Source organism: Sorex fumeus, unplaced genomic scaffold, assembly GCF_029834395.1.
Source record: "Sorex fumeus unplaced genomic scaffold, SorFum_2.1 ptg000034l, whole genome shotgun sequence".
Lineage (NCBI taxonomy): Eukaryota > Metazoa > Chordata > Mammalia > Eulipotyphla > Soricidae > Sorex > Sorex fumeus.
Genome location: NW_026606091.1, coordinates 45,412,174 through 45,426,900, shown reverse-complemented (window position 1 = coordinate 45,426,900; position 14,727 = coordinate 45,412,174). Strand labels below are relative to the sequence as shown.

Sequence of the window (14,727 nt, the reverse complement as noted above, 5' to 3'; positions counted from 1 at the left end):
CTAAAGAAATACAGGATTGTCAATGAACAGGGTTTGTTTTCTCTTCATCTATACTTGACCTGGTGAGTGCAAGTGTGAAGAAAGCAACGTGATTAACAAGTTCAACATACTGAGGAGGATGTCTGCAAGGGAATGATTCATGGTGATGGATCTTGGAAACTCGGGCTATTTTTGAAGTGACTCTTTAAAAAATCACAACAAAAAATCCCAAAACAAACCAGAAACCAAACTGAGAGTTCACAAACTGATAGAGCCAATGGATCATAGCTTCTAATGATGTCAAAGAATTGTCAAGAGTCCTGGGAAAGCGTGACATCACTGATGAGGATGTGTCTGAGAGTCTGCCCATCAGAGTTACAAATAAAACTGGAAGACAGGAGAGGAAAGGGAACTGGGAAGCCAAAGGATGGAAGGATTGACTGGGTAGACATAGATGACAAGAGTTATATTACATATGGAGATGACGACCACAGGAGGGGCAGTATTTGATGTAGTCAGTAGCATGAGCAAAATTGTGAGATTTTAAGGATATGGTTAGGAAACATGATCTGATAACAGTAATGAGTGTGGACGACACTTCTTCTCCCCTGCACACCATGAAAGAAAACAGGAAAGTCTGGTTTCTCTGGGAACAAAAATGAGGCAAAATGAAAGGAGGATAAAAATAATAAGAGATTGGGCTGGAGCAATATTACAGCAGGCTGGGCACTTGCTTTGCAAGCCGCCAGCCCAAGGTTCAATCTCTGGCATCCCTTCTGATCCCCCAAGCACCACCAGGAGTAAACCCTGAGCATCACTAGATGTGGTCCCAAATCCAAATATTAATAATAATATTTATGGTTTGTTTATTACTGACTGTGAGCTCAAGAGGGTCAATCAGGAGGAAGGTTGATGGAGTAAGAGAAAAAAGATGTGAAGAATCAGATGGATGAAACTTCAGAGACCAAAGATACCTGAGGAATCCTGAATTCTTGGTCAGTGATCAGTGATACCCTGAGGGAGAAGAGGCCTGAGAATAACTCTGTCCAGAGGTTGTTAGAAGTTGCAGGGGAAGGATGGAGATGGTTAGGAGTAATTTCAGAAACATGCCAAGCTTCTCCTGGGTGAAGGAACAATTCAAAGTTCTGGGGAGCAACAGGCATTTTCAGAGCACACTTCTGTGATTCACTTTTTATTTTCTTGATCTTTCATTTGTAGGTACCATCATTTTGTAGTGAGGCTGATGACATTGACTGCAGGCTGGAGACCCTGACCAAAAAATTTTGCCTTGAATATAATTATGACTATGAAAATGGCTTTGCAATTGGTAATTATATAAAGTGTTGATAGTTCATAAGACTGATCTGCAAAATAAAAACTAGCCTCAGGAGAGTGCAGCAAACTAGAAAAGTGAATTTTTATTTATTCCTCAAATATTTAGGGTAACTGGATGATTTGGTGATGTACTTAATGATCTTTATGGAAATATTAATTTAGGATGTTAAATTATTCCAAAACATTAGGCAAAATTTTATGATAAAAACAAAAAGCTCAGCCATTATGATTGTAAAATTCAATTCATTTCCTGTTATCTTAGAAAAAAAATTGTGATAGCTGTAAAGTACAAATAACAATTTTTATGTGTTATTCAATTTAAATTGTGAACAGTTGCATGGATAAAAGATTCAGAATTCTCACCAGAGTATATTGACTCTATTCAAGTAGCATACCAATGAATTTTTGATATTTTCTGTATATGAACTGAACATTTTTACTATGAGTATTCCTACATACGATTTGTCCTTTTTTCCTATATGATTTGTCCTTTTTTGATTAGTGTATGAGCAAATCAAAACAACGGGAGGACAGTGTTACAGTATTTAATCATTCAACTTACTGCCTTAATATTTCTAGGAGAACCCAATGGATTTTCCTAACTCTTTTCATTAGTAAAATTATACTTCTAGTAATTATGCTTCTCATTTTCAATTTCAATCTTAAGTAACTGTTCAGAACTTCTAGAATAATATCATGAAATAGTGTATAATTAAGCACTTACTTCCAAAATCTCACTTTAGCACCTCTTACTTTGTAATCTTGAGGAAGTTCTCAAACTAATCTGTGCCTCAGTTTTCTTACCTATAAAATGACTATACAGAGTATAGAACTCATAGGTTCACTGTAAGGATTAAATATATTACAAGTAAAGTCCTTCAGAGGTTATCTGAGTCTATGAATAAACATGGCAGCTGACAAACATTTTGTTTCTTACACTAATAATGTTTTTAAAAAATAATTTAGCATTAGATAATGTTGTGTTCCTTTTTTTTTGAAAAATTTAAAACTATATTTTGTGAATTTACTTATTGCAAAAAATGTTAATGCTGAAAAAAAGAATGAAATCAAGATAATTCATAATCCCCCAAATGATTTGGTTATGTATATGCTACATATTATATACATGTAGCCATGTATGCATAACTTTTTGTAAACATTAATATTTTGTTAACATTATGTTGAGGATGCTTTACTTGTACAATTTTTATGGCCATGTAATATTTCATCAATCAATTTGTTATGTTATACAAAAAAGTGCCTATTGATAAACCTTGAGCTCTTTTCCATTTCAACTAGCATCTACAACTTCTCAGTGAACTCAAAAAAATTAAGCGAAAACCAGCTTACTCTAGTGGACAAGCCTATATAAACAGAATTGGATGTTTAAGTAACAAGCATAGCTAAACATAACCAAGAGAGTGCCCTGACAGTATTAATATCATTTAACTTAATGGTATCCCTCAGCCTTAGTTATTCCTCAGAATTCTGAGGTAAGAATATTGATCTGAATTTGTAAATGGAGAAACTTAGCTCAGAGAGATGAAAGTAACTGGACTTAGGCTAAATACACTGAGTAGCCCCAGTCCAAGTCCCTACAACTGATCGCAGTGCCATGGGAAAGCTGAAGAATTGCTACTTCCAAGGGGCTGGAGCGATAGCACAGCAGGTAGGGCGTTTGCCTTGCATGCAGCCAACCTGGGTTTGAATCCCAGCATTCCATATGGTCCCCTGAGCACCGCCAGGAATAATTTCTGAGTATAGAGCCCAGGAGTAACCCCGGTGCATCGCTGGATTGACCCCAAAAGCAAAAAAAATAAAAAAGTTGCTTACTCCGCTACTACCATCTTTAAAATAGGATGTCAATATCCTAAATAGTCCTTAATCCTTACAAAAGAAAACCTGCTTCTGTGAATTAATTTTATATGGTGGGTATAAAGATAATGAAGCAACCCCCGATAGGTAATAAATTAGAATTCTGCCTGCACCCACTCTCCACTCAACCTCTAAAACTAAATTAACTATTAGGTCAAAGGTAGACTAATTTAACTGACTATATAGCACCATAAATTCTTTCTTCTTTTCTTTTCTTTTCTTTTCTTCTTTTTTTTTTTGCTTTTGGGGTCACACCAAGAAATGCACAGGGGTTACTTTTAGCTTTGCACTCAGGAATTATTCCTAGTGGTGCTGGGGGACCATATGGGATGCTGGGAATTAAACCCAGGTTGGCCCAGTGCAAGGCTAATGCCCTACCCACTGTGCTATCACTCCAGCACCAACTTACTTTCTTATTTCCATGTAATTAATTGGTAATCTAAAATTAAGAAAAAGTTCATGTACAATAGAAAATTTTAGATGGGAACCCTCTGTGCGGTACAAAATGGGCAATTTGGTCGGGGGGAGTGGAAATACATGTTTAAAGTTTAGGGGAAAATAAATGGTTAAACCTTTAGGAACCTAAAGACTAAAGGTGCAAATATTGAAGCATTTGTTTCTCTCCCTGAACTGTCCAGGACCAGCGGGTTGGGGTGCATCTAACAAAGTGGATTACTCTTATGATGATTTCCTGGATGCACCAGAAACCCCCACAGGGGAGGGAAAAGCCAGAGCTTCACGGATGCAAAGAAGCACCTCAGTATCTGACCACAAAATTAAGTTAGTTTTTAACATTACAGGTAAGGAAAATAGTATTTGCAAAAGCACTGTGTGAAATTTTTGGTTGAAAAATCTGTTCTGCAGTTCTTCTATTTGTAACCTTTATCAGAAAAGCCCTTGGAACTAAAAGTTAGAGAAAGGATCATTATCTAGGGCTTTAAAAAAAAAAAAGAAAGAAATTGTATCCTAGAAGTATTTTATGATTCAACAGTAGCACTCTGTTGTACTCAACTTGGCCTGATGAGTTCAGGCAATTTTTAAAAAAGCAAAAATTACAAAGACTGGGGCTGGAGAGATAGCACAGTGGGTAGGGCGTTTCCCTTGCACACAGCGACCCGAGTTTAATTCCCAGCATCCCATATGGTCCCCTGAGCACTGCCAGGAAGTAATTCCTGAGTGCAGAGCCAGGAATAACCCCTGAGCATTGCCAGGTATGACCCAAAAAACAAACAAAAAAAATTACAAGGACTTTACTACATTCTAATAATGAACTCTGGAAGAAAGGTAATGTGGAGGGCCAGAGAGGTAGTACACTAGAGGGGTGAAGGTGCTTGCCTCATATGCAGCTGATCTGAGTTCAATCCCTGCCACCAGATATGGTGCCCTGAGCACTATCAACAGTGGACCTAAGCAGAGTGAGGAGTCACCTTTGAACACTGCCAGATATCACCCCCTTAACAAATAAAAACTGTTGTAGAATAAGCATAAAAGAACATGACTATGACAGGGTTTTTTTTCTGGGCCAGAGAAGTAGTGAGTAGAGCACTTGTCTTGTATGTGGACAACCCGGGCTTGATCCCTGGCACCTCACATGAACCCCTGTGCCCGCCAGGAGGGTCTTGAGTGAACCAGGAGTAAGTCCTGAACACTGGTTGGGTGTGCCCTTCCCCAAAAAAGAAAAAAATTAACTCCTTATATTTGTTGCTCAGTAAGTAGAAGCTGAATTTTAGTTTAATCCCCCTCACAGACTTTTAATATAACATCTCTTTTTTTTTCAATCAAAAGTAATCCCCAAATAATTTCATGAAATACTGGGAGTGTGTGTGTTATGTTTTATTTTGTTGGTTCTTTATCTCAGCTAGTGTGCCATTACCTGATGAAAGAAATGATACCGTTGAATTGGAAAATCAGCGACGACTCATTAAGACATTGGAAACTATCACAAATCGACTGAAAAGAACCCTTAATAACGAACCCATGAATTCCATCCAGCTTGCATCTGAAACACTGGTTGCTGATAGCAATTCCATAGAAACAGGAAAGGCTTATCTCTTCTGCAGGCCAGGCTCTATGCTGAGAGGGCGCATGTGTGGTAAGATTTTTCCTTGTTATCCAAAATATTTGGTGCATGTTGGGTCAAATGAGATGAGTAGAGCAGTTTTGACAGTCTAAAGGTATATTGTGATGAAACACAATTTTACTATTGCTATGTGGTTCATACTATTTTGTCCCAAGTGTCTAACCACTTTGATCGGACAAATAAACTATTTCAGGTGATGAACTCAGCTTTTAGTTTTATTATAGATCTTTGAACTTCATAACTTTCAGCAGCTGTTGCGATAATATTAGCATATACCTTTTGATTATTTCTCTTTACAGTCATAGTACCATGTGTAAAGTCTGTTTAGCAACTCTGTCTGGTTCCATTAATTTTAAGCAGATTTTTATCAGGAAGAAAACCAAAAGCACAGAGACTCAGAACTTACTTAGACTTACCCAGTACGTTGTGGTGTTGAGATTTCCGCTCAGGCAGCCAACACCAAATGCACATGGCATGAAATAACTACAGTATACAGTTAAGTAATATATATAATACCTTGTTCACCCATCATGTCTATCATAAGTTCTAACACTTTTATCACCCCCAGAGACCTTCCTATCCCCATTAAGCAGTCACTCTACACTATTCTTCTGCCATTCTTTAATTTTATCTTTCGGGGTTGTTGTTGTTGTTATTGTTGTTTGGGACCACACCTGGTGATACTCAGGGGTTACTCCAGGCTCTATACTCAGATATCACTTCTGGCGGGACTTGGGGTACCATTTGGAGTGCCAGGGGTTGAATCCTGTTGGCCACATGCAAAGCAAGGGCTTTACTCACTGTAGTACCTCTCCAGACCCTGTCCCCCTCACGGTCACAGTCACAGCCCTCCCGTTATTCATCGATTTGCTCACGTGGGCCCAGTAACATCTCCATCGTGAGACTTGTTGTTACTGTGTTTGGCATATTGAATACATGATGGGTAGCTTGCCAGGCTTTGCCATGCGGGTGAGATACTCTTGGTAGCTTGCCAGGCTCTCTGAGAGGGGCAGAGGAATCGAACCTGGCTCGGCCAGGCTGGCTGCGCTCAAGGCAAACACCCTACTGCTGTGCTATCGCTCCAGCCCCTGTCCCCTATTTTTTTTAATTGAATTTCTGTGAGATACAGTTACAAGGCTTTCATGATTGGGTTTCAGTCATACAATGATCGAATACCTATTCCTCCACCCACATACATGTCCCCAGTATCCCCCCAGTATGTCCCCAGTATCTCCTTCCCATGCCAGTACCATATGTCTCCCACCCCAGCACTGCTGGATGTGGCTTTGTTTTAAAAAATGATGAAATGGTCATTCTGATGTTACTCTTGCCTCCTCCTTGTCTTGTGGCTGCAAATCAGAAATGACCTTGACCAGCATCTCACATTTCTCACTGTGATATTTAGGTTAGTTGTGCCAATGTCTCCTTAGACAGTAGCTGTCATCAGTCTGTCCCTTGCACACAGTTATGCTGGTCCCCAGGAATAACAAGGTTGAAAACCACTGTTCTAAGACAATGATCCTAAGCCTGCTCTCTGCAGACTATTGCACGGGGTCCATGCACAGGCATAAAAGAATCAAAAACCACTAAAGTAGGCACTTGTGAAATGCACAGTGACTGAGTCCCAGAACTAATGCATACAGTCCTTTGGGATCAGAGCCTTGGAATCTGCATTTTAGTAAGTACCTAAGTGAGGTACACATACTTTAACCCTTGTAGAAGAACTTGGCACTTTCAGCTTTCTTCTCTATAGGGATACTGCCTTTGATAGCAGCCCTTCCAGAGGGTTTACTGTTCTTCAGTTTCAGGATTTCTGAGCTACTTTCAGCCCACCAGATAGCCAATCAGCTCTTGATGGAGATAAGTCCTGTTGCTTTGAGCCCTTGCATGCAAGGACTTGGCTTCAGCAACAAGTCCTGCAAGCAAAAACAAGATCTCCCTAGCTGAGCTGCTTGAGGCTCAACATCTTGGTCTGGTCTTGTTTCTGGAAACGATGTTGTAATGGTTATTTATGTTGGAAAGTTTCTTAAGGAAAAGCACTCAGAGGAACAGCTAAGGAAATGCTTTGAAATCTCACAGCTTCACATTAACCCATGTGACCACTGTTTTGTCCTCTTCTTCCAATGGCCTTTCTAGGCTAGCTATGTGTTTCCTGCAGTGATCTCGTGGATCCCAGGATAAGTCCCACATCAAAGCCCCTGTCCTCTTAGTCCTATGCCTGCTCAGTAATCATTTATAGTCCCCCAAGAGAAAAGAAAATTAATCAATATAGGTTTCTAGGAATGGATTTCTGGAGTAAACCTTATGAGTAAATCTCTGGCAATACAATTTATTTTTTTATTTTTTATTTTTTTATTTTTATTAGTGAGACATCATGAGGTACAGTTGCAGACTTACACATTTTTGTGCTTGGGTTTCAATTACACAATGATCAAATACCCATCCCTCCACCAGTGCCCATTTCCCACCACCACGGATCCCAGTATCCCTCCCACCCCCCATCCCCCTCATCCCACCCTGCCTCTGTGGCAGGACATTCCCCTCTGTTCTCTCTCTCCTTTTGGGTGTTGTGGTTTGCAAAAGAGGCATCGAGTGGCAATCATGTTTGGTCTATAGTCTACTTTCAGCATGGCAATACAATTTAACTCAGAAAAAAATGTGATACCAAGTCCTGCTTTATTTTTGCCCATGCCTAAGGGAGAAAAAGGAACCTGAGCTTGGAATATTACTTCCATGTACTATATTGTTTTTCTTTTCTTCCCTTCTTCAGTCAATTGTCCTTTGGGAACCTATTATTCCGTGGAGTATTCTGTTTGTGAAAGCTGCTATATGGGATACTATCAAGATGAAGAAGGACAACTTGAGTGCAAAGCCTGTCCACCAGGGACTCACACGGAATACCTCCATTCTAGAAGCATCTCGGAGTGCAAAGGTCAGGGCTTGGGCATATTTTAAATAAAAGTCAGACTTTTGTTTCCACTGACAAAATCTAAATGGCAAATGCAAGGAAATACGAGTTTCTATTTTTTTGCGGGGAAGTGGGGGAGGGTTGAGCCATACCTGGTGATGCTCAGGAGTTAGTTCTGGCTCTTCACTCAAGAATTACTCCTGGTGATGCTTGAGGGACCATACAGTATGCTGGGAATCAAACTTGGGTCAGCCATACTCTCGCTTCGGCCCCGACATTGCTATTCCTGATGAATATTTCCCATGAAAGCCTTTCTTTCATATGAAAGTTATAGTAAGACACACTGGAAAAGAAGGAATTCCAAAGATGTCCCTTCTTACTGTTGTTGCAAATATAGACGTGAGTGCTTCATGATCAAAATGTGCTTGACAGCCATGCTAAATGAGGGGATGTGAACTAAAAATGTTAGCACTGACAGTGAGATTTCTCAGGAAATCAAGGGTAGAAGGAAAGGACAGCACCCTGGGAATGGGCTGTTCTAGCCCAGTCAGGTTCTACTACACACCTCTGACTATGACTGTTCCAGAATTGCTTAGAATTTCTGTGGGCCTGATGCTAATGCTGCTTTTTCACTTTCCACCCCTCTTCTGTCTAACCACATGGGGTCTGTAGGTAGGGGTGGGCCAGAAGTCCAGCTCTTACTTCGAGCAAGAGAGGAACAGCTGTAGCCAAATTTGGGTCTTACTTGTCACTCAAGAGAACACGTTTCTCAGTGTTCAGCCTGTTCTTCTGAGAGTTCCTTTCTGAGGTGCAAGTTTCCAAGTTCATTGAAAGCCACTTACTGACACTTTTGATGCAGCCCGTGCTGTGTGAGGTAATAGACGTAACTGGACAGGAGTCTGAAAGGGTACACAGAGGACCCTTGAGAGTGACTTCCAATATGTATGCTTGCAGTTCTTGATGTCACACATTCTGTCCTAACCAAATTCAAATGAGAGAAACCCTGGCAAACACCACGATGGTCTTGGCCAGCATAGTATCGTTGTTGTTAACCACGTTCCATTTTCCTTTTTAGCTTGGTGTAAACAAGGCACTTACTCTTCCACGGGGTTTGAGACTTGTGAATCCTGTCCACTGAACACTTACCAGCCAACAACTGGCTCCACGACCTGCCTCGCCTGTCCACAAAATAGTTCAACTGTGAAAAGAGGAGCGGTGGACATTTCTGCTTGTGGAGGTTAACAAAGCCTTTAAATGTTGCTTGTTCTCTCTGCAATGAAGGAATAGAGAATTATTGCAAAATCATTTGATTCTGTTTGGAAAAAATGTATAGAACTCTCTAGAAAGAGAGTTTCCTCTAACTCAGTCAGTCAATACTTAAATATCAACACCCACAACATAAATGCTCTGGTAGGACTAAGAAGTATGAGGCTTCATCTCAGACAGCAATTAACATGTTGTTTCCTGAGGTGGAAATGCATCTAAACTAGGAACATACTTTCTTCATTTATCGAATTAGATTATACCTAATGTTCCCTGAATTTATACAAACACATTCTGTTTTATGACATTTCCTTCCCTGCAATTTGAAAATTCCCTACAATTTGAATTCCCTACCATTTGAAGATTTTTGTGAGTGATTATCCACTGTTGTTGTATATTGAATCAGCATCACAGTAGAATTGTTAATGAACCACTTTTTAAAAAACTACTGAAACCCAATATCTACCTCCCAGACACTCCTATTAACCTGTGTGAACATTTGTTGCGTTTTTGATTTTTGTTGGTCTGTTTTTCTGGTTGTTTTGGCGTGTGTGTGTGTGTGTGTGTGTGTGTGTGTGTGTGTGTGCGCGCGCGCATGCGCGTGCGCTTGCAGACTCCCCTTATTAATTCTAAAGTAACAAGAAAAAAGTTAAGAATCACTATTTTTGCTCCTCAGATATCAGCATGGAGGGCTTGTTAAAACAGAAATTTCTGCGCCACCCCCCCCCCACCCCCAGAGTATTTAAAGTTCAGTAGGTCTGGTGTGGTGCTTGATAATTTGCATTTTTAGCTATTTCTTGGGCTGGAGCAATAGCACAGCTGGTAGGGCATTTGCCATGCATGCGGCTGACCCAGGTTCAATTCCTCCACCCCTCTTGGAGAGCCCGGCAAGCTACCAAGAGTATCCCGCCTGCACGGCAGAGGCTGGAAAGCTCCCCGTGATGTATTTGATATGCCAAAAACAGTAACAAGTCTCACAATGGAGACGTTGCTGGTGCCTGCTCGAGCAAATCGATGAACAAATCGAGGACAGTGCTACAGGACAGTGCTACAATTCTACAGCTACTTCTTAAGTGAGACTGAGAACCACAAGTGAACACCCTGGGTTAAGGAGCAATAACAAGAATTGGGTTTGAATTTTCAAATCTTTCTGACTCACATGCCCACCAGGTAGTTTTCTATCACTGTCAAAACTGAAAAACATAAACCAAAACAAAGGACCAAAACTTAGAATAACAGTGAAATTAGGGCTGACAGTCAGAGCGCCACAGGAAACTCCAAAACCCTGTAAGTACTTTGCAAAGCTAGCAGAATTGGATTGAAAATGTAAAGTAATGGCCCTGTTTCTGCTACCTCACTGGAAACATAGCAATCAGACATGGCAGAAAGATGACGATTAAATGGGTATTATGATCCATTTTCAATGCTCTTAACTAGAATCCTCTCCACTGTCTGTGTCTAAAGCAATCTAAACATTTAAAAAATGTTTCTCTTATGAAATGATGTTTTCATAATATATACCTGTTGGTTTCCATACAGAAAAATATTATTCCATGTGGAATAATGGTTTATAATATTTACCTGTTGGTTTCCCATCACACACAGACCACACAAAGTGGTTACACACACAAACCACTTTTACCCCAATCTGTATCCTTGTGGAGACTGAGCGCTCTAGAAAAATTGCCATTTGGGATATTTTTGGATATTGTGGGAGGGAATATGCAGTATTGCTTCATAGGAGATGTACTCCTCCAAGTTAAGTGCCAGAAAATGGAAAAGCTTTCATGAACTATATATCATCACCGTAGATGTAAGCCCATCAAACCAGAAGAATGAGGAGACTAGTGTTCACCAGTCTAATATTTTATTGAATTTGTGAGAAAAAGAGGGCCAGGGCAATAATACAGTGGGTACCTGCTTTGCATGTAGCCCACCTGGATTTGACCCCCAGCATCCCATATGGTCCCCCTGAGCATCACCAGGAGTAATTTCTGAGTGCAGAAATTACTGAATAATTCCTGATCATCACCAGGTGTGACCCAAAAAAAAAAATTAAAAAGAAAAAAGAATTTAACTAGGCCTTAATTGAAGCAGCTATATCTGTTGTATAATACCAGCTTTGGACTATTTTGTTTGATTAAAAGTCAAACATGGCTTCAAATTATGGTTAAAATCAATTTACTAAAGGCTTCCATTTTATCAGTATACAGACTAATTTTGGAAGGAAGTCTACAGCAAAAAAAAAAAAAGTCTGGCTTCCTCTCCCCCTCCCTCTAACCACAAAAGCAGCTAGCATTTTTTTAGTGAAACAAGTTCATAGTTGACAATTTTCTCCTTTAGCTTTCCAAATGAGCCTTAAGGTTTGTTGAACACCAAAATATGGCACGTAAGCAATTCTAATTCCCAGAAACTTCCTAAACTTTTGGTAATTGCCTCATCTCACTTTTAATATTCATATCATGAGTTTAACCACATTCTCTATGTCAGAAGTGAGACTTGAGAATAACAAACTCAGTACTTAACCCCTGTGGTACTAAACACCATTTCGCTTTAAATGTGTGTAAATCTAAAATAATTCTTTTTTTCTTATTTTTAATCATCTTTTTCTTAATTTGCTTTCATTTCTTTTATTTCTGTAGTGATTTTTTTATGAGCATGTGCATTTTTTCATTTTTGGTCTAAATCACACTTTAAAAAAATTTTGTATACCAAACTTAAAACATGCCTCAACATATTGAAAATATGAAATATGAAAATATGAAACATATTATATTTAAAAATGCAGGACCAGAGGGATAGGACAGGGCAAGTGCTTTCCTTGCATACAACTAACCCTGGTTCAGTGTCTAACACCACACCGCAGGTGTGGCCCCCCAAAAAATATTTAAGCATATTACCACTTTATCATTTCTTATGATGCTAAATATCCTTGACCATGTGATTATTACAAATCACAGACCTAGATTTTTTTTTTGATGATGGATAGTGGTAATTTTTTTTCCCTTCAATTTTTATTAGTGAAACACCGTGAGGTACAGTTGTAGACTTACAAATTTTTGTGCTTGGGTTCCAGACCTAGATTTTTTAACTTAATAATTTTTATCTGATGATTAAGTCCCACCAATGACTTTTTTAAATGAGGGTGTTATTTACATATGATTTATGAAAATATTTAATATTTACATATTACATAGGAGAAGGAAAGATTATTTTGGGGACAGAATGAGAAAATTCCTTGCCATGACCCTCCAGCATAAGTTAAGAGAAGACTCAGAATGAGACTTCGGCCTCTTGACTCTGTCTTTAAAAAAGTCATTTAAAGGCAGGATTTGTTTAGCTCCAGGGATGCATGCATTGTCCCCAACACAACCGGGGAGAAGACACTGGGATTACATTTTCCCCCTGAGTATTTCTATTTTTAGTTCTACTTTAATGCCCCTTGGCAAACTTAGATTAATTTCCTCTCTCTTACCAATAGAAGAAACAGAAGAGGTGAAAAGTATTTTATCTCTGTGTTTTTCTTTTTTGTTTCTATTTTCCTTCTTTCTTTTTCTTCTTTTTCTTCTATTTTTTTCTCTCAGGAGGCAGTGGGATCTGGCAGTGCTTCTGCCTAATTCCGGACTCTGCACTCAGGGATCACTCCTTGCAGGGCTCAGGGGACCATATGGACTGCCAGGTATCAAAACCCAGGCCCATTATAGACGAGGCAAGCTCCCTACTTGCTGTACTATTACTCTGGTCTCACATTTTAACTCTTTTTGAGATTCTCTCCTTAGTTGTTGACAGAGTCTAAAGTTTAGCTATCACTAGGCATTGTCTATCTCCTTGCTTTATTTCTTTATATTTAACATATATGCAATCACGGTCATGGTCCTCCCATTGTTCATCGATTTGCTCGAGCGGGCCCAGTAACGTCTCCATCATGAGACTTGTTGTTACTGTGTTTGGCATGTCGAGTACATCATGGGTAGCTCGCCAGCTCTGCCGTGCGGGTGAGATACTCTCGGTAGCTTGTTGGTATAGTGGCTAGCATATATGCAATATTACCCATTATTTGTCTTTTCCCAACTTATTTCACTTAACATGGCAGTACCTAGTTCCATTCGAAATGTAAATGCACTTACCTGTTGATTTCAAATCTTTTAATTATTTTTGCAGTGAAAATATACGTTGTTGAAATTAGTTGCATTTGTCTTTTCAAATTAGCATTTTGTATTCTTGGGACAGATGCCAAGGAATTTCTGAATCACTTGGTAGTTCTATTTTCAACTTTGTAAGGAGTCTCCGGATTGTTTTCCATTGCGATTTAAACTAATTTACAGCCCCACCAACAGTGAGTGGTATTTCTTTTTCACCCCATCCTTGCCAGCACTGGTTGTTTATCGTCTTTTTGATACAGGGTATTCTCACTGATATGAGGTAATAATTCATGTGGTTTTTACTTGCCTTTCCCTGGTAGTCATTGATGATAAATATCATCTTACATGCCTTTTGGCCATCTGATATTTTCTTTGGACAAGATTAGCACTTTTCCTCATTTTATGATGGGGTTGTTTGCTTTTGTTGTTGTTGTTGACCTTTGTGAGTACTTTATATATCTTGGATATTAGCCCTTTGTCAGATGGATGGTGTACAAATATTTTCTCCTATTCAGTAGGGTGTTGGTAGATTTTAATCATTGTTTCGTTTGCATTTAAATTTGATGTATTCCCATTTACTTATTTTCCCTTTCATTTTTCTTAGCAGTAGGGTTAAATTATTGTGGACATTCCTAAAATTAATACCATGAGGATTTTGACCTATGTTTTCCTAATGTATTTTATGATTTGGGTTTAACAACATGTCTTTAATCCATTATGAATTACCATTTGGGCATAGAGTGAGATATTAATCCAATTTTTTTTTGCACGTGGCTAAACATTTTTCCAAAAATTATTTATTAATGAAGTTCTCCTCCTTCCACTTCATTCTCTGTTCCTTTGTCATAACTTAACCATTCATATGTCTAAAGATTTACTTCTGGTCTCTTGGTTCTTGGCTCTGAAACCAGACTCTGGCCAAAATTCAAACTGAAAATTCCTCTTTTCCCTTTTATCTTACTTCTTTGGAGATGGGAAAGCATAAATGACCCATACCAGCAGGGCTCAAGGTCTATTCCTATCTCTTTACTTGGTGGTCACTCCCAGCTGTGCCCAGGAGACCTTATAATGCAGGGATTAAACCCAGGGCTCTTGTGTACAAACCCTCTACTCCAGGATTTTGGGCTATCTCCCTGGCACAATTC

At 39.2% G+C, this 14,727-nt stretch overlaps 1 protein-coding gene across 1 annotated transcript in view; it reads left to right on the top strand.

The window, feature by feature from the left end:
• The window catches only part of SVEP1 (sushi, von Willebrand factor type A, EGF and pentraxin domain containing 1), a 226,694-nt gene that overhangs the window by 106,642 nt on the left and 105,325 nt on the right, over positions 1-14,727 (top strand). The window contains exons 14-18 of the mRNA XM_056117162.1: positions 1,198-1,306; positions 3,828-3,989; positions 5,048-5,281; positions 8,040-8,201; positions 9,253-9,414. Of these exons, the coding sequence (XP_055973137.1) occupies positions 1,198-1,306; positions 3,828-3,989; positions 5,048-5,281; positions 8,040-8,201; positions 9,253-9,414 (829 nt within the window). The remainder of the gene's footprint in view (positions 1-1,197; positions 1,307-3,827; positions 3,990-5,047; positions 5,282-8,039; positions 8,202-9,252; positions 9,415-14,727) is intronic.